General features: G+C 37.5%; 1 protein-coding gene across 1 annotated transcript in view; it reads left to right on the top strand.

Annotated features, from left to right (window-relative positions):
* ZFPM2 (zinc finger protein, FOG family member 2) overlaps nucleotides 1–21,366 on the top strand; it is a 306,822-nt gene that overhangs the window by 183,394 nt on the left and 102,062 nt on the right. Inside the window, exon 5 of the mRNA XM_065752218.1 lies at nucleotides 15,264–15,375. Within this exon, the coding sequence (XP_065608290.1) occupies nucleotides 15,264–15,375 (112 nt within the window). The remainder of the gene's footprint in view (nucleotides 1–15,263; nucleotides 15,376–21,366) is intronic.

Raw genomic sequence — 21,366 nt, 5'->3', positions numbered from 1 at the left:
TCTTGTTGTCAAGGTTTTAATCAAAATCACAGGCCTCATGAGGTAATCTAGGGATTTTCTCTTATGTTTTATTAGTTGTTTTTTGAACTGTAATCCCAGTAATGAGCTAGTAACAAATCTCAGCTATATGTGTGAAACTACCAACTATCACCATCCTTTCAGTCCCAAATAGGATAACCAGAGCATAACTACTGTGAAGCAATACAATTATGAATTTCTTGAGGGGGAGAAAGGAAAGATAAGTGCATGGAAGTCAGCTAACACTGATGCTCGGGTGGCTACAGCATGCGAAGGGTTAACAAGATTTTCATTTTAGATAGTTGCCGTAGTAACAATCAGAGAGCTCAGGCTGTATCTTTTCTATTTGTGGAGAATGTTTAGATTTACAGAGTAGCTCAGCTTATTATATATCTGCCTTGATTGCTGGATAAGGCTCGTTGATTAAAAACAGAATAAGATGCGCTTTTATAATACTCGGGGAAACCGCGGCCCCCGCCCCCGCTCTGTGTCCCTCTTTGTCCAGGGTTCTCCCAGCTCCCCCAGCCTGGCATCTCACTCAGGTGGAGCTGTGGATCAAGTTTCCCTTCAACTTTCAGTGAGAAGTGGCTGGTTTCTCCTGCATGGCATATGGTATAGACAGCAGGTCCTGGAAGGAGCTCTCTGCTTCTAGCAGTGGCTTTGGACATTGCCTTCAAGCCACGCTCCATCCCGTGCTGAATGTAAGTGGTGCTGCTGTTTGATGTCACAACTTGTTGGCGTTCCACCGCTTTGTAGAAATAAAGTTTGATGAAAGGTCTGAGTTGCAGCAGAGGAAGGAGGAGGGCATGTTTCCAAGCGCTGGTCACCCAAATGCTCCCCTTGAAATTGGCAGGAGCTGCCAGAGGCTCCCAGGCTCTGCAGGCTGGGAAAAGCTGTGGAGCTTCTTGCCTTACAGATTTTCAATAGCCATCTGGACCTGGGCCTGGGACCCTGCTCTGGGTGTCCCTACCAGAGCATGGGGTGAGCCAGGTGGACCCAGAAGACCCCAGCAGCCTCAGCCACTCTGTGATGCTGTGATGTGACCACCTTTCAGAAACATGCAAATGGTCTGAGCTAGTGAAAATCAGCTGTGATGCTCATTATTCATTTACTTTTCTTAAAAATGGAGACCACTCATGAGAGACGTGGCAGGGAACCATGCGTGAGAGGTTGCTCCCACAGGAAGCTGCCAGATGAGATGAAGCAGCACGCTGCAGGCGGCCTCGGACCTCACCTGAGAGCCCTATCTCCAGAGAGCAGGAAAAAACCCCACTGCTTTGTCTGCTAGGTTCAAGCCTGCCTTGAACAGCTGCTGCCAATTAGTGCCAAGTGATATGTGGTAGTTGTTTGAAGCAGAGAGGGTGGCTGGAGTACTGTAGCATTTTAATGGCAATTTCTGTGACAAGAATAAGAGAAATTCTGGTATAAAGTTTTATGAACTTCTGTAGTTTGATAGCCAGGAGTCTGATTCTGCCAATTTCTAAAGCTTTTGCTGTTTTAGAGCTTGATTTTTCATGTCACTGATGCTGTTTGTCTTGTTAGGCTGCTTTCTTGGCTGCACAGCACTTGCACCGAAGAGGGGCTTTCTTTTCCTTTTATAGACTTCACTGGGATATTGAAGTACTAAGAACATTTGGAAACTGGCTTTTTTTCTTTGTTCAGGTGTGTGAAAATGGATTTGGAAATTTTATTGGAAGCAGAAGGGTTCTGATTTGTTTTTCTTTGAAACAGTAAAGGAAAAATTACCTTTTGGAATTAAAAATAATTATTTGTGACACTGGTCCAAGCCAATAGTAGAATAGAGCTCTAATTTAATTGCTTAGATTCAGTGCACTGTGTGATGGTGACCAGCATGATTCTTATCATCTGCTTAGAGTTTTCATTTCATTGGAAAAATAAATAAATACCTCTTATGAGATGGGTTCAGATGTGTTGTTCTTTTGAATATGTGCTACTTCAGATATTTTTTTCCACTTCCATTTAAGGAACTTGGACGTAAGGTCCTTCATAGGCTTTTCAGCTCCAGAGAGGTCCCATTAGAGAAGATCGAGCTGAAGTGCTGCTGGGGCCCTAGTGGCTTAAATAGTAGAATGCTGACTGGCATGAGTCTGGCACCAATTTCTGTAGTAATACATGTACCCAGCTATTCCATTTGTCATTTGTACTGCATCTACACATGTAAATGAAATGGATCCATCAGTTCTCTTTCAGCGGGCTGCATCAGTCTCTAACAATACCATTATTTTAACTTGGGATACTAGTCTGAATATTTCCATCAGTCCCAGAAACACTTTGGTTCATAGTCAAATTTTCAGTGCAAATAATTAAAAAAAAAAATAACAAAACACTTTTTTTTTCTGATTGAAGGATCCTTTAAGTAAACTTGCCAAGCTGTCAGCTTCTGTGTCTACTGTTATGTAGTCCAAAAGTGATAATTTTTTTGAGTTCCTTAAACTATGTTGAAATGAGATGGGAGTGGGTTTTATTCATTGTTATTTTCAAGTTATGAGCATAACACAAGGTCCCTGTCTCCCTTTTAGCCAGTCTTTTATGTGTAAATGTTTCATAAGTATCTGAATTTTCCAAGAAAATGTATTTTCTTAGAACAGTTTTTATTTCTAGACAGTCTTTTACCCCTATCCTAAACTCCATTGTCTTCAAAACCAAAAGCCTGAAAATAGTATTCCTACATTACTTCTTTGTTTCCAGATTTTAAGATCTATTATGCATAGTGCAGCGCATAATCATAATTATGCATTCATGATGATGTTTGTACTAGCTTAACTCAGGAGTAGTGCGAGAAAGCTAATCTCGAAGCTACAGGCTGTTTTCCTGCACTTTAGATTCTGATCTGAGCTGTTTGTTGAGTTTTACTGGAACCAGACCCCTTATTCACCAGTCCTGCTGCTGGACTCTCCATCGTTATCTCCCGTCCCAATGAAGGACCTTCACACATTCCTTTACAACTTTTTTTTAATTTTTTTTTTCATGTAAACTTGCTTCATTGCAGTTCTTCGTCATGCTGCATATAGTCAGTCCATTGAAGCAATTTAGCTGAGAGCTGTGTTACAGGACTATGTCACACAAGCTACAAAAATCAGGAACCTTTTCATCTGTCATTGGTGTTTTAGGGAACTTCATTTTCATTCTTATGTGAGAAAACAAGAAAAAAAATAGGTCCTCTAGCTGTTAAGACAGTGGAGGAAAAAACAATTCCTGTTTATATAATGAAACATACTTTTTCAACTGAAAGATTAATTACACACAGGTAAAGATACTACTATGCTCAGTTCAACTTCTTGGCCTGAAACTTCTGTAACTGAAAAAAAAAAAATAATAATGTAATCACCACTACTCCATAATTCAGATCTGATTTTTCATCACAGTGATGAAAAAGCACTGAATCCTGAAATATTATTTCTCTGAGATTAATATTTTCCCTATATTAATCTGTTTTTCAGTAATACTGTTATTTATTTAAATATCTGTACAAAAAGCTGATGGAATGGAAAGGAGATTCAAGATGCTAAAATATTTTGTAGTGATACGTTAATTTCTGATAAACTAATTTCCTTGTTAGGCCTGTATGCATGTTTCTTTTTTTTTTTTCCACTGTAGTATTTGGGAAGAAGTTTTCAACGGAATAAAAAAATAAGTACTTTTAAAATATGAAAATACTAAATATGTCTTACAAAAGTTTAACCAAGTAAAGTAAATGATATAAAATTCTTTATTCAGTGACAAGGAATTAGAAATTATACTTGGAAGTCAATAGAGGATATTTCAAAATTCCAGTTATTTACAAACTTCTGCATCAGTGTGTTACACATGTGTAAGTTAATTCTTTTTATTAACTGCAAAAAAGGAAGTATGGAGAAACACTGACAATTACTGATGGAACCTTGTTCCAGTTTAATTTTACTCCAAGCAGTCAGGATCTTGCATAACACAACAGTGAACCAACCAATAGCACACTCACAGAAGATAATGTAATTTATTTTTATTTATTTATTTTTGGTAATGGATAAAAGATTTATAAACTATTCTTAAGAAGTCTGTCCTTGATTTTACATTATCCTGGCTGGGTTCTGTTTCTTCCATTTACTATGACACTCCCTGGGTAAAAAATATCCTACTGCCTGCAAAATATTGTTGGAATTTCCTACATGAAGATGTAAGGAGGAATTAGGTTTTACCCCGTAATTATATATTAAATCGGTGTTAGAATACAGTCGTAATCGAATCCTTTCATATCCCAAGGCCACACAGTTGATACAGTACGTTAGAAGGTCAGAATACTTAGCTGAGTATACACCTCTTGAGACCCAACAGATGTACAGATATGCAGCCTAATCCAAAAAACGCATTCGTAAGTCTGGAAGATCAGAATTGAGCCTTAATTCTCTAAAGGACTGCTTCAATGTTGTGTGGTCCTTTCATCCAAATTAGAATGATTCATTATGTCTAGTCCATTAGCACCATCAGGGATAGGTGTGGACCATAAAATCTGCATTAGGATTTCTAAATATGTCGAGGATAATCTTAAAATGAGATAAACTCTGATGTTTTAACTGAACTAAAAAGAATTAATCAAAGTCATACTCGATTGTGGAATTGTGCCTTAAATGTTTCTTAAATGATTATGCTGTCCTAACAAATCCAAAACCTAGTTTCCAAACTTGCCCAGAGACCTGTATATTGGATTTACGTCGGTACTTTAAAGTACCCTATTTCATGTTGGTGAAGTTGCATATGAAATTATCAAATTTAAAAAGTACATAAAGCTCTTTAAAAATTTTTGGGGAAAAAAAAAAGGCTCAGAATGTTTATTTTTTTTCCCCTAATTCTCTTCCAAATTATTTAGGTACGAATTTATATGCAATATTTTAAGTGCATTCAGAGTGTGTAACACTGAAGTTCCAGTATTGTTTCACACATCATCATGAGAATAACATTATAATGCCTAATCATTGACTAAAATATCTTTGTCTTATATATGTCTTTTACAAAAGGCCTCAGGATTCATTGGAAATATAATTCTAATTGGATTTCAATAGATTATATATTAAAAATGTTGTACAAGTATATACGAAGAGTATTTTACTATATTAATTTTTGGTTTGGGGAAGAAAAAAGTTGAATTAAACAATATTATCTTTTTCTGCTTCTAAAGCATGGCCTTCACTTACTTACCTTCTGTAATAAGAACGTTCACTTTTCTAAAGTAAAATATACAACTTCTGTTTGCAGTTACAGACAAAGAAATGATAATATATAGTAAGCAGAATCAATAAACTACTAACTAATCTATAGTCATTTGTAATGGCTTGTTTTTAAATAGGTAGGGTTTATGCAATGGATTCTTCAGATAAAAATAAATTAACACTATATATACTAAAAGAAATCTGAACTTCTGAAAATGATTATTTAACTCATCTATTCCAGGATAAAAAGAAAATAAAATTACAAAATCTTGATAATTTTCCCTCTGCATCCTGTGAAATCTGTGTTGTCACTCCCCTAGTTCCACAAGTAGAAAGGGAATAAGGGCCAAGTGATTAGCATAGATAGACTGTTTATTCCAGAATTTAATCTATCAGTCCATCCAACGTGAGCCAGGTGTTTGCAAAAGTGCAACTGAACTTTACTGAGTGTAGTACTCATCAACTCAATACTAAAGATGTTCAGCAGAAGTTAAAGGAGGTATGCTTAAGCAAGTGCCTTTGGAAGACGTTTACTAGCAAATATCAAAATAATTATTACTAGAATCACTACTAGAAACTCAGACTTAATTCTCACTGTAGACAGTGATATACAATATAGAAGTTGACCCAGTAGGAAAAACGCACAGATAATTCAGGGTGAAATTATGCAAGCAGCACTGCATTATATCTTGTCATGAGATATATGTAGGATGATTTCATCTGTACAGGTGCTTGTCATCTGTGAAATAGTATTAGCAAAAGTATTTGACTTCAAAGTGAAATCACAGGATCACAGAATTGTAGGTGTTGGAAGGGACCTCCAGAGATCACGGAGTCCAGCCCCCTGCCGAAGCAGCTCCCTAGCCCAGGTTGCACAGGTAGGCGTCCAGGCGGGTCTGGAACGTCTCCAGAGAAGGAGACCCCACCACCTCTCTGTGCAGCTGTGCCACTGCTCTGTCACCCTTAAGGAAAACGGATAAGTTCAACACCCATGGCAGTACCTGAGCACTAAGGCACAATCATACGGGTGTGCTCGCCAAGGGTACCAACTGAGCAGAACATAGACAATTTGCTTAGCACTTCACTACATTTCAGAAGATCCTTGTTAATTATATTCATATCAATCACAGCACCAACTAAGAATACAGTCTAGTCATAGGAGTGATGGCAAAATGCACTTCTGTCCTTCCTATGGACTTCTGGAGCAAGTAGAGTTAGCTAGACATAACTAGATGGATACATAGAACATGGAGATAAAGGAAAGGTAGGAGTACAGGGAGGAAGAGGAGTGGCTGTGAAGCCAGGGTGAACTGACATTATAGGAGGAAAGGACTGGGCTGTAAAGCACATCAACATTGGTCAGTAAGGGAAGGAGAACTCACTCACTAAGTTTTCAGAGGTCCAGTTTCTCGCTTTTACTTTCCTGTTCCTTACAGTTGGCTGTCGCATCCTCCAGGGCCACATGACAGGCAGCTGGAAAGAATTGCACAAACCTTCAGTTGGGACCAAGAGTCAATGCTCTGTGCTCCAGAATATGAAATAAGAATAGTTCTGGAGAAGAAATTTGAAGATAGATTCCAAAATATACCAGATATGAAAAACATAACAATGAAAATAATTGTCTCTATATATCTATTGTGGTTTTTGTTTTGTTTTGTTTTACAATAAATCTAGATTTTAAGATAATTAGGCAATTTTTTAATTGCATAATGCACAAATTAGAATGAGTGATTTTAGCTCTGTTATGATGAACTTTTTAATGTGAATCTCCATTATCCTTCCACTATTACCATTACATTTCAATGCAATTAGGAAAGTGGAATATCCCTCAGCATTTGACAGTACATGCTAACTAAATGGGTTAGTGTTGTATGAATAGGTCATTAATGTCCTGATCCTGAACAATTTCCACTTCTCTAAACACTGGAAAAGGGAACTGAAGGATGAAACTGCTCCCAGAAGGCTCTACTGAAACTCTGGGCACACAGCATGGTTGAGGACCACTGCTGGGACTGAAAAAGCATCCTTCCATGCTCAGTCCCAGAGATCAATTTTTGCTTCTGGATTTGCAAAATGCAAGTATGGCATGAGATTACACTACATTTCCATCCCTGCAAAGGTTTGTAATTTTGAGATATGCGTGTTAGAACTTTATGAAGTGTCATTATTTACTTAATCTTCATCTTCAGATTGCATAGAACAAATTGTTTTTTATGACAGCCATTATTTTATACCAAAGTTGCAGTGAGATTAGGGTTTTTTTTTATATTTTTTTAGATGTAAAAGGATGCATTCTAGCTGGGTAATGTGAAATGATTTCAACATTTATTGTGTATTTGGCTTGTATTAAGGGCATTTGTCACCAGGCATATTTGATATTAATAAAGAATTTGGAATCATGTTGAAGTCATGACAAATGTTGGAAAATATTAATAGACCTAGGGTGTATTTTTTTTGTTTTTTTTTGTTTAGAGTATCTTCATCGGTCTGCTTACAGTTTGTGGTTGTATGGTGAAATGTATGTTCAGCTTTGTCACTTGACAAGTGATGATCTCTTGGGGTAAACAGCAGGGTTTCTCAGTTGCAGGGAATCCCAGCTGTCTTTTGGGATTCCATCTGTGTGTACATTTCTTTTTTTCCTAGTTTATTTCTTATGATTTTTTTCTTCTTTCTTTTTGAGGTCGAACTATTTAAAGGCTTTGATTTGGCTACAGACTTTTCAAATATTACCAATTATTTATCCTTTGCTATCACCACAAAAATTGATGAAGGCACTGCCACTTCAGATAAGTGAAATCTCAAAATATATATTCAAATGCAAAATGTCATATATAGACCAAAAGTGGTGCAAGTTGTTTTACAATTTGCTGGTTCTCGGGTACAGCACTGCTGTGTTAACCACCAGTACTACAGAAACGTAGTCCAGAATTTCAGGATCCTAGATGGAAGAAGACATGAGGACTTTGCCTCTCTTGCCTTCTCCAGGATATGGAGGAGTCATACTGACCCCTCCCTTCTCCATCACTAATTTCATAGCCCATCACAGGCAACAATTCATTCATGTTTGTTTTATCTTTCCAGTTAGCATGACAGAACACAGGTACATCTGTGAAGGTGAACGGGCTCAAGTACTCTTTTCACCTAGCCCTAACCACAGGCTAATGTTTGAACACTCCTCTGAAACAGTGGATCACTTAAAGTTGTGAAGTAGTAACTAAAACAGTTCTCCCAGATCTGTCAGTAGACTCAAATGAAATTAATTGCGCTTATTACATTTTTACAAAAGAAAAATTCAACCACAAGGAATAAATTGCAGAATTTATCTTGCATTTAGTTTTAGTTTCTGTATCTCACTGATGGACATAGCAGAGCAGGAGCGTGTTGTGAAAACTGAAATTCCAGTGTAATTTCACAGTTCCAGAGTAGGTAGAAACTGCAATGTCTTTGTTTTAATTGGTCAGGTTTGTCACTGGCATGGAACCAAAAAACTGAAATCCTCCCCACATCTTAAATCTTGTGAAGTGGAGAGGATTTGCCTCTTCGTGTCTAGTACAGAAAGCCATGGCACTGTAGAGTGCTGCCATGGGTCTTTGACTGGCAGACCTCAAAATAAATATTCTTCCAAGAATCCTTCTTGGAAAAAAAGATGAGATTTTTCTGTGAAGCTGCAGAAATTAAAACTAAAAGATGGTCCAAATTAACAAAAAGGGGAGCTATGTTTGTCTGTCCACTGAGCTTGTATTAGGTTTTGATGAAGAAATAAGACAGTTAATGTAAGTTTGAGGTGATATAGGGAAGTTACCACCCTTCTTATTTCTCAGAATGTCTCGGAACAAATATTAATTTGTTATTAATATTAATTAATTAACCTCTGTAAATATCTGCTATTATCCAGTTTCAAATGACCTCTTAGGAGACCTTGCCAACTAAGCTGATTTGATGAGCTAATAAAGTTCTGCTGTATTGAGTGTGGTGACCACTGAAGGTGAACTTCACCTCGTGAGGGAGGACATTTTGCATACTCACTATGTCAGAAGATGCGTCAACCCTGTGATGATCAAACTGAATTTAAATTGAATTTCAAAGTAGAAACCTCTGTGAGTATATTAACTGGTGTTTTCCTATGCAAGATTCATATCTGAAGGCACCTGAGGTATATTTGTAGCTCTGCTCCCAGTACAATCAGTTTTTAATTGGCTGACGAAAGCAACACTGCACTGTGGGGCATTAGAATTTTCTACAAGGGCATGAAGGCATTTTAGTAATCTTTTGTATCATTTATGGGAATGCAGACTCTTTGGAAGAATTTCAAAGAAAATCTGTGAGAATCAGAAGACAATCAGAAGTAAAGCCCTTGAGTATCTTAAGTAGCCAACAGCTTGTCTTTGTTTAGGTGAGAATACTTCACGGAGATAATTCTGATATTTTACAAGGAAAAAAAGGTGAAGATAGAAATGTAATGATTTTTCAATAAACAATCCATCTCCTTAAATAGCATTGAGCACTTTTTGGAAAGCCATGCCTGGGAAAGGATAGCTGTGTCACAGGGACTTACTGAATATTAGCTTAGTATGTATTTCTTGCTCTGGCACAGCTTCTTAGGAAACAGCTAGCAATGATCAGCTATTTGATGTCAGAATTTCAATGATACCAAACAACTTTCTCATGCCATATTTCCCTTTAATGTGAGAGTTTTGTCAAGTTTCTGCCAGGCCACGGGCATCATATGTTAGAAACCTGTGCAGGGAAGAGCCCATCGAACATTACCTTGTCAGCACCGATTCCTTTTAGCAAGAGTGCAGAACTATTTCAACTCCCTGAGATGGCTATTTTTATCTCCATTAACCTCTTGACAGAATATAAACATTTATTGAGAGTTGCCACCCTTGTTTGTCCAGTTGCTTCAAAGGTTAGTGAAAAGTGGATGTCTGCCTGACCTCTTTTATCCTCATTAGCTAATTCTAATTATTCCCCAAGAGATCACAATTTCAACCCTTTTTGTCCTTGTCAAAGTTGTCTGGTTATGGCATGTATGAAAACATTAGCAGAAATTATGTTTTCAGGTAAATATGATTCAAGTGTAGAACACACATTTTCCTAGTGCAGAGCACTGAACAACACTGCAGATTTTTAATGTACCCTTGTTTGCAAAATTTTAGGTTCCTGTTGTATGGCCCTATCTTATGGACACCTGTGTTAGGAAATCCCTATTAATTATATTTATGCAGCAGGCAGTAAGCTTTAGAGCAATTATTAATAGGTTTCTTTTTTGAGGGAGAAATATAATATTTTTAAGTCTGTGTTTGGTTGGTTTTTTAAGCAGATATAATATTATTGCTATTATTAAGGAAGTTTTTCTGACAAAAGGTTCCCTTCTTTAGATGAAGATACTCAAAACACAGCTTAAATTAGCTAATTCTCTCCACCCAAATCTCCAAGTCCTTTGCCTCATGTTGAGAATGACTGATTAAATGTTCCTGCAAAATGTGTACTTCATATGAGTTACAGGATGATTTTGATTGTACACCCTGAGAATATTAACATACTTTAATTCTAGTGGGATGATGACACAAAGGTGGAGATCTTTTATGAAGAATTCTGCAATCATAGAACTATAGAATGTCTTGAGTTGGAAGGGTCCATAGTGATCATCCAATTCCACACCCCTGCCATGAGCAGGGTTTCCAGCCACTAGAACAAGATGGCCAAGGCCCCATCCAACTTGTCCTTGAAAATCTCCAGGGATGGGCATCCACAGCTTTTCTGATCAGCCTGTGCCACCCTCTGAGTAAAAATGTCCTCCTAACATCTAATCTAAATCTCCCCTCTTTTAGTTTAAAATTGTTCCTCCCTGTCCTTTAACTAACTAAAACAAGGTTCAAGGAGGAAACAGTAATAAACTGAAGGAGCTGTTTCTACAGCAGCTTGGTCAGAAGAGAAACCTGATCATGACTGACTGAGTCAGAGCAGTGGGACCACAATGTATGATCCACAGCACTGATGATGGCATTGGTGTGGACCCAGTATTCGAATGTGAGATGTCTCACCAGCCTACTGCCTACACGTGCCTTTCCTTCATATCCGATGCCTGGATCTCTCCCACATGCACTCTATCTGTGCAGGTTTCTCCCGAACAAATAACTTCTTCCCCACCATTTCTCCCCCTTGCTTTGTCATTTCTGCTTCTCATGCCCTGGTTTTTCTCCTCATTGTCAGACTGAGCTTATGGTTTCAATTACAGCATGGCTTTGTGGTAGAGCAATTCTACGCTACCAACAGTTTCTTCTGTGTTGATTCAAAAAAGCCCCTTTTTTGCATGCCTTGATGGATCTCAGTTTTGGTTGTACATCTGGGGCAGAGGACATAGCAGGTGTCTCAAATAGACAGGTCCCAGGGTTCACAGGTTGCAGGCAGTGCCTTAAATCCACAGACACTTAGTGCAGATTAAAAGGCACTGGTGTAATGCGCTCAAAGCACGATATCCTGCTTTACACGCGGGTTGCCGCATTCTGCACCAGCTTCAGATTTCAAATGGATTTAAAATGTAGCCTCAGGTGTAGCGCATTGCAGTAGTCTAATCTTGAGGTGATAAAGGCATGACTGATTTAACCATAGCTTCTTGTTATCTTGGACTGGGGTCTTTTCATTTTAACCATTTTAGGGAAATGGCCTTTCCTGAATCAGCAAGCTTGCTTCAATTCTTACTATGTAATAAGTCACAAGAGCAAACTTTTGTCAGTGGAGAACTCCTCCTGTGAATGTGTGAACCTCACAGGATGCCAGACCCCAAGAACCTTGGCGGTGGACCTGACTCGTCTTACAGCTCACACAATACACCTCTGAGTGACTTCAAAGGGAAGCCATTGGCAGTAGCCCTTAGTAGAGCTGCCAAGCTTTACAAGCTGCAAGGGCCTTGAGAAGTTTTGCTTTCATATTAGGATAAGTTTATTTACATACTTGTGAGTGCAGGAGCAGAGCTATGGGAGAGTGGGAAATGTGTCTGAGGTGTCCATTGGCTCTGGTGGACTGATAGAGCTGCAAGGTGAAATGCTTTGTTCCCCCTCTGGCCTGCCTCTGCTGCCCAGTTATCATTCACAGCTAAACTGGTGACAAGCTTTACCAACAAGCTGACCCGGAAACTAATTTAGTGATCTCCTTGTAGTTCTTTAAGGTAAAAAAAAAAACAAAAAACAACACAAAACTCTATAAACAGAGTTCAGCAAAGTGGACTCGCATCCTCAGTGCTGATGCTCACTCTGTTTGCTTCTGCTGCTGCACATCAGAGTGGATGAGGCACCAGCCTGGGCTCGTCTCATTGCCTGGAAGAAACCAGGGCACTGGCCTGGGACTAAGCCTACCCACTTACTAAAGGAGAAATTAATCTCCATGAGAAAGTCAAGCGGTATCTCTGTATCTTATTTCTTCCTCAGCAGTATGTGGTTAAGTATAATCCTTTCCCAGTACACATTATTCGTCCTGTCTATGTAGATAATAAACTATTGCCCAGCACAAGAAGATCCTGATGTTATTTGAGGCTTTTTGATACCACCTTTATGCAAATATTAATACCCTTACAGATGGCAGAGAAACAATGAAATGTCAGATGTTGAGGAAGAAAGCCAGAAACAGGAATCCGATCTTGTGAAAATTAAATAGATGATCTCTTCTGCTCTTGAAGACTATTTTTTTTATTTATTTTCATTTTCTTTCTTTTTTCTTTTTCTTTTTTATCTTGGCCCCCAGCTTGAAAAATAGACTTGTTTGAATGCATTGATGGAATACTTGGAAAAGTCTGCTACCTGGGTAATATTGCACTATCAGCTGATTGCACTTGGGATTACCCGAAACTGAGAGCACATATAAGCACAAAAGGCATGTTAAAGGTTTCACTGAAATGGCAGGTGAAGAAATTCAGCTTGTGGTATGAACATGCCCCAGCCCTCCTCTTCCTTATTGCAGTGCAGTCAAGGTTGCTAGCAGTTGTGCTATAGCTTATATTTAGTATGATTCTCAGCTCGGTGAAGAATAGAGACTCTTCCACTTCCATAGAAACCTTATACTGCCATGGTGTAAATGACACTAAAATCCAGACTTTCTTATAGTAGGTTGCCGAGATTAAATTTTGATTGCCTTTCATTTCATATCTTGTATTTCTTTATCAGTTCATTCCTCGCTCATATCATTATTTTCTATGCAATCCAGATGTAAATAATTTGTACTGATTTCATATTGTTAGTATCAGACTTGATAATTTGTATAGGAAGTTAATGACAATTTCATTTTTTAAAATGTGTTGTCAGGAAGCAGAACAGTTTTAAATTCAGATTTCCAACACATGCAGCAGGGATAATTTATAATACTTCACACATGCAAACACACTTTCTGCAATTTTGTGTGTGAAAGGCAATGTTAGAAATTGAGACATTGCATGTCTCTGTTTTCAGTATATTTAAACTACCTAGGTGTGCTGTTGCTAGCTTTTACATTCCTTTCCACTCATTTCATTCTTAACTTTATATCTTTTTCTTCCAATACTTCTGGATGATGAATAACATTTTGCAATGTAAATGGAAGAGGTATGAAAAATTTCTATGAAAAATGCAAAATTTAAAAGGCAAATTAAGCAAGAAATACTGTATTTCATGAAACAGTATTAGAAAATAAACATCACAGTAACCCTGAAAACAGGAAGAACTATATCATTCAGTATTGGTCTTATTCCAATATCTTTTTAAAAATATTTATATATAATGAATTATACTGAGTATATTATTTTATAAGTTTATGAATTTAATCTTATGTAAGATTATGAATTTAATCCTAATATAACTGAAATGCTTTAAATTGTCTAATTTTGATGGAATGTAACATATTATATGGTAACTATTGAGATACTTTGCTACGTTTCTAGGCTAAGCCTAGGTAATAAATGTGGCCACTGCATCAGGAAGGCCCATATGAATACATGAGCTTTTGTATCTTAAGAGTTTTGAACTCATTTAATCATATGGAATATTGCCAGTAGAACCTAGCTGGAGCCAGTTGAAGCATTACTGACGGAATATGAAATAATCAAAGTCTCTTAAATAAGGTTGGAATATCCGAGACAGGACTGTATCCAAAAGAAAAAAAAAATAGTAAAATTGAAAGTTACACAGTGATTGTATATACTCTATTTTGTAGTTTCAAAATTTTTGTAGTAAGAACTGTGAATTCCTGAAGTCTGTGGCACTTCAACTTTTTCCAATTTTTTGCCATTTTAAAGGACTTAAAAGTATAAATAAGTTTGAAGTCTTCGCCTTATCTCCTCGAATGCCAAATTCTCTAAACATAAAATCTCAAATGTATGCAGGTGATGGTTTTGTTAAATGCGCATCTCCATGCCTCTTAGCTTTTTGGATGCAAAGTAGTGTGTCATACTTCACTTCTGTGACTTTGAAATCATTAATACAACTTCTTTTATTGTCTTTATGGAAACAATGTGTACTGAATCATTAGCATTATTATTATTTTAGTCATAGTAACATCACACATCGACACCTTGCAAAAGGGGAAAAGTTCCATTATCCATTCAGAACTATTTCCTTTGATAATACAAATGTTACCCTGGACAGATCTTAGAAATGGATACCAATTCTTTAAATTCTTTCCTGTCTGTTTCAGGAAATAGTGAGATCCTAATGATAATGAAGTACAATGTGTCTGAAGTTCACTTCTAAACAGTGGGCTCTTTGCTGTGAAAGTCATCTATATTCCCTTTATAATTCACAGCCATCAGAGATGTGCTTAATCTCAGAGATCTTATCCAGTATCATTCGGAAAAATCCTTGATAATGGTTTCACTATTCAATCAATGAAAAAACCAACGCTTACTGCTTGTGTCTTCTTAAAAAAAAAAAAATCCTGGAGCAAGGGAATAAGACATTGGCTTATGGGTTTGAAGATTTTGTTGTTGGCAAATAAAATGATTATTACTATTATTATTCAAGTTCTTAATCAAGGCAAGCAAATGGCATCTGTTTGTTATCATCCTTCCTACAGAAGACAAAGGCTTCGGTCCCTATGGTACTGACTGCTGGCCCCAAGTGGTTGCTGGATGTGACTTGGCAAGGAGTTGAAGACAACAAAAACAACTGCATTGTGTACAGCAAAGGTAAACACTAGCTGATTTTTCGCTCTACTTTCTTGTGCTGGATATCACATAAAAATATACCTACTGCCTAACAGGATGATGGATAGTTTGTCCTCCCTTAAATTGGAATGGTTTTCATTCTGTTTTTTGCTGCCATATTCTTGTTATGCTTTTTCTTCCTTTTAATGATATAAAAACCACTCATGGTGTCTGTAGTGTACTAAATGCTTTATAAAAACAGAAAGATGTCAGCTGACAGGAAATCCTACGTGTTTCTGAGAGTTAGCACCTCTTGGCAAACCTCAGTAAAGTCTATACAGCTGAAATAGGTGAATTCTTTCTAACATTTTAAAGGACATACCAGTAAGCATTTCTCCATGTTACACTGCATTACAGACTCCTAACTGAAATGTTCTTTTATAAGAATTTGAACTTGATTGGACTGTGATAAGACTTCATGTCAGTATGGAAACAGAAGATAACTGGGACTGGATTACAGGGCTGTAACCTCTGACATTCCAGTCTCTGCATGATGATGCTTCACTGTAATGCATTAGCTAATAGGAATGCATATCACTTCTGTTTTATGTGAGATTTCAGATTTGATCAAGTCAGTATGAGTTCTTATGAGGCCCCCCAGACACGCTTTGTCTAAGCCACCAGATGAAATAGCTACTTTGATTCCAAAGGCTTTTGTTTTTATCCAAAGAGCCTTGAGTTCTTGTTTCTGTCATGCAATGGACTGTACACCAGGCTGTTTGGTCAGTCACTGTGAAAGCTCTGTAAAATTTGGTTATGATATCATTGCAGTGAATTAAATAGCACTTAAATACATGGAATAATTTATTTACTGTAGCTGTTTTTGGAATTCCTTCTGAAGATCATGTTGCAGAAGTATGACTTTCCTTCTTTGTATTTCAGTCACCAGTCTCAGCACTTTGTGAATGCTTCAGAACATGTACCGTTCTTGTTTAATTTCTTTTAGGTTTTATTTCTAACCAAACAGACCTACTGAGATCAAAGATTTGTTTGCTGAGGCAACCTAGTGACCATTTCAGCATATAAGCATCCAGGCAAATAAGCACCCATATCAATATATTAACATACAAAACACTAATCATAACATCAAAGACTCCTAAAAACTTACTAGAAACAATTACAACTTGTTCCTATAATCATTGCAATTTATACACTTATAAGAGGATTGCTTTTAAACTGCCACAAGCCTTTGAAAGTTGAAAAGCTGAAAACAGGGAATTTGCATGTTAAAAATGAGTTGCACACCAGGGTCTTACAAATTCCTTCTATTATAATTACAGAATGCCAACGCATTCATTCTGCAACCTGTAACACCTGCAGTACTACGGAACTGGGCTCGTAGCTAAAAAGGGTTGAGCTGTCTTTCCTTCACAGCATTCTGATTAGTGCCCAAGTGACAAAAGTTGCAGCGTGCTGAAATATGGGGAAGGTTTTCTCCTGCATACTGAATGGTGATAGTTCTGAATATGGTTCAAAGGCAAAGTTTTTTGCAACAACTTTTTAACGTAATGGGAAATTACTTTCAGTCTAAAATATAACTTCTGGAAATTCCCATAGGATGCTGTCTTATCAAGTATTATATTCTTTCTGTAATTATAATAATACTTAGCACATATATACCAGTAAGACTTTTCATCTTCAAAGTACCTTACAAACACTAACTAATTCATTAGACAGTTTCAGTGCTGCGTGATTGAATCTATGGATTATTACTTTTTTTTAATAATAATAAGAAATTTCTGTGGCTCAGCACAATTTAAGGAGACCAAAACATTACTCTCTTCATTCAAATGTGCTGGATTTTGCTTCACTGATGATACTTGTAATTTTACTACTTTGTTAAGAAGGTACTGAGTGATAGTCACACAGCGCTCAAGATAAATTCGTATATCTCTACCACACAATGCAGCTGCCTATTAAAACTGGAGCTCAAGATAGTTGTGTGCCCTAGGTTATAAACGCGTGTTAAAAACCTAGAATTTGACTAAACCATGTGGGAAACAAGTTGCACCTTCACTGTGTTCTATTCATCTCTTTGCACTTGGCACTGGCTGCACTGTTGTTCATTAAGCACCTACCCTTGCCTTGAGGACTGCTGAGATTTTCATACTACAAAGATTAATTGGCTTGGATCACAAAACAATGTCAAATAGAAGATGCTAAAATAAATAAATATAATAATGTTTCTTCCTTCAATTTGTATCTCATCATTCCAGATCACATTGCCTTGATTTGTGTTTGCATTCTGTCTCCTACAGTGCCATTACTTCTAATGAAATGGTGTCAGCTGGCATGAAGTTGTAATTCGATGTTATTTTGTAGTTGTATGTGTATAATTTTGTTAGCTTGTTTAGCAATACATTGTTATTTCGGAAAGCAATTAGCTGAACAAATGTGTGGAATTGTACATGTAGCGGATTTGGTCACCTGGGAGCTGTTTTTCTCACTATATGCAAGATAAGCACATTTCTAAGATTAGCACATTTCTAAGAGGAAAATAAGTTTTAGAATTTGCTATCAAAACATGTTACTGGTCAATGAGTTGACTCGGAAGTGCATGCCTTATTTCCTTTCAGCTGTAATAATACAGTGAAATATCTAAGAACATAATTTTTTCCAGATCTTTCAGAAGAACATAGGAATGTCAGCCTGACTTCCAGTTCACTAGAGGCTAAAGACACCTCAGTCAGACACACACTGCATTCAGAATGATCACAGAGACATTTTCAATCCCAGAAGAGGTATAGTAGAGCTCCTGTGCCAGGTAGTTCCTATTGGAAATGAATCACAACAGGGCACATAGCTTCCTATTTGCCTTCAAAACTCTCAGTAATGCTTTTGCTAGGTAAGCACCGCTAGATCAGGTTACTCCAAGCCTGGTGAAGGATTATGTTGCTCTGTCGTTACAGTGAAATCACAATTCATCTTTGAGTTAAATTTTAAATTAAGAATTTGGTTATTTAAAATCATGCAGTAGAACACTTTCAGGGTGAATAGCTAAGAAGTAATTTTTTAGTGTCTGAAATTCTGTTTAGTCTAGGATCACCTATATCTGTTTGAAGTTTTTATATCTACATATCACCAGTACTAGGAAAAATCAGAAAAAAAACAAAAAACAGTTCATTAGTGCCACTTTTTACAAGCTCTGATGCAAAGTGGCTGCTCGTGGCATGTATCATTATCACATTCTATTCTTAAAGGAAACTTTTACACCTATAATTTAAATTAAAAGGCATGCTATTTTTGTTGTAATATTTATGTCAAACTTTTATTGTGTTTCAAAAGTAGTTTCAATTCGATTTATAGAACTTAAGAGAGGTCCTAGACATAGTAACTGAACTTTAAGGGAGGTTTTAGGAATTGTACTTGGTATAGAATTAGGAATCTCTTCAAGAAGCTGCAAAACATCAGTAATTCAAGTAAGATCTTGTAGAAGGTGTTAATGCATGGATTCATTGCAGTGTGCTTGAGAAGCATTCCTGGCTAACACCATTGTGCACCAGGTCTGGTAAATCCCTAGAACCAGAGGTAGGAACCTCTTGACAGTCTAGGTGGGGTGGGGTATTAACTGCAAATCTCCTTGGGACCGAAAGAGATTTAAAAAAAATGGAAAAGAATGCACTGTCTGATAACCATGCTCATATAACAGACATTTTTATAGATATTATTTGAGCCATTTATGTGAAATGTATGGATACCGTATGTTTAGTGGCATTGTTAAAACAGGGTGCCTGTACAAATATTTAGCTGTGGGAATTATAAAATCATAAGGCGATTAAGTTAGCTAGTTGTGAAATTCCAATATTGCTTTTTAAATGACTTCAGGATATAGGAGGTGCTAAGGTTATTATCTGTTATCAGGAATACAGCGGAATTGTACGACTGGATAATAACTAAACAACTGACACAATGTAAAATTACATTATCAGTGTGTTAAAACAAAATTGCGCCCTAAAGGAGTCTACATGCCAGCTCAGAGCTGCAGTGTAATTATGCTTAACTCTGATAATTAAAATACAACGGAGATCAACAGAATCATTTTCATTAAGAAAATTATTAATGATGGTGGTATAACAGTAATTGATTGCAGAGCACCACAGGATAACTCTGTGCAGGAAAACCAACATCTTTGAGTCTGTGGCTGGGACCGACTGGGCGTGTTGTGCAGTGCCAAGACCGCTTCTGGCACGGGTGGGAGCTGGTAGCTACGTGGCATGCTGGGCCCAGCAGCTCGTGGCTGATGAAGAAGGTGTATGGCTTGGAGCTGGCAGTGCTGTCAGAGATGGGACGAGCTGACCGTGGCTCACCTACCTCAGAGCTTCCTGTTGTGCCATGTCGCGTTAGGCGCTGTTTGCTGTTGTATTTACATGAGTGATTTACTCACGTTATTTCCTTCACTTCCTGGCCTCGCTGAGTAGTTTATGCCTTTGTTATTACTGCAAGGATTCAGGAGAAAAAAATGTCCTCACTCCAGTGTGGTTCCCAAGTGAGAGGGGAGTAAATAATTCCAGGGGCTGGCACTGTTAATTGCCCCGATGGTATTATTACATGATAGCAATGCCATAAAAAGCCTCCATCTCTCTGCAAGTTAGGGCCCATGGAGAGACCACAACAAAGTTCTGGCAATGGAGGATGTTGCCTAAGGACAAGAACCGAGTGGTTTCATTTTCTCATATAAATAGGTGGGAAATATTGTGCGGAGCACTTCCCCATGAGCTCAAGAGTGGGTGCTTACTCTAGCAGATGTTGCTTTTGAAAGCTGCCCAAAAATGTCCATTCTCCAATCACAATAGAGAATGAGCCTGCTAGGGTGGATTTATGGGATGAGATTAGTTAAAATGACAGCTGCCCACGCTGAAACTGTGTCATACAGCTAATTTATAAAAGGAATGAGAGGTGAGGTAGCAAGAGAGACAGAAGAGCAGGAGCTGAGCTCTGCAGTGCTGGGCACCCAGCTCTGCCAGTACTGCTCACCCATGCCCTGCCCCAGTGCTGACAAAATCAGGCAGTAAATACCTACATAAAACTGCTTGAGTACTGCTGTAGTGTGGGATTAGTTATTTGGCTAATGGCATTGAAGATACAGGTACTGGAAGAAGGTTACGTGAGATTTCTAGTAAGAATCAGAGGTCATTTTTAATTAATACTCCTCATTTAAACTACTCAGCCTACTTCTTTAACACGTAAGAAAATCGGTTGTTGTAACAGAAGGATTCAAAAAAAATTCTTTAGTGAGACAAAATTACTTTTCTTAATTGTTCAGTGAGGTCCTTGATAGAATTTTCTCCCAGTGAATGAGCTAGCAAATACTTTTTTTTGGTGCAGCTTAAGGCAATGTAATGGTACATTGCTCTGCAGGCATATAACATCGGGGACCCTAATGGGATACAGGTCAGACATTATATAGTGTTTAAACACTGCAACATTAAGACACAAGTATATTTTGTTTTGGGTCAGGGAACAAATTGTTTAATAGGCCAAAGGATAACTATGAGTATATATTTTAGATTGCAGTGGGCTTTTTTTTCACATTATAAAAAGCAAATTCTGTGAATTTCTTTAGTCTGTTCCACACAAATGGTCAGGAAATAGCAATATCTACTGGAAGACTGCTAGTCCCCATGGGTGCCTCCATTAGAAGAACCTGCTGAAGACTTTGGTGGTGCTACAGATTTTTTTTTTGTTCTTTCATTGTATCAACTGACTACATGGAAAATCTGAGAGCTTGTTGAAATGCATGTAGGGCATATCCTAATATCATAAGACCTTGGAAGAGCTTGCTTTACATTCCATTTTCCCCAACACTGAAAAACTGAAAATATTTCTCTCTCTCAAAAAAAAAAATAAGACCATATATATAATGCTCACATAAAATAATATCTCTACAAGGGCAGTACACCCCCACAGTCACTAGAAGAAAGTGTCATAAATGAAGACATAAATGGTGGGCAAGTAGATGGCACCACTGATGCT

The sequence above is a fragment of the Cyrtonyx montezumae genome, unplaced genomic scaffold, assembly GCF_038088225.1.
Source record: "Cyrtonyx montezumae isolate F1298 unplaced genomic scaffold, pur_monq_1.0 scaffold_8, whole genome shotgun sequence".
Taxonomy (NCBI): Eukaryota; Metazoa; Chordata; class Aves; order Galliformes; family Odontophoridae; genus Cyrtonyx; species Cyrtonyx montezumae.
This window is presented reverse-complemented; position numbering and strand designations above follow the sequence as displayed.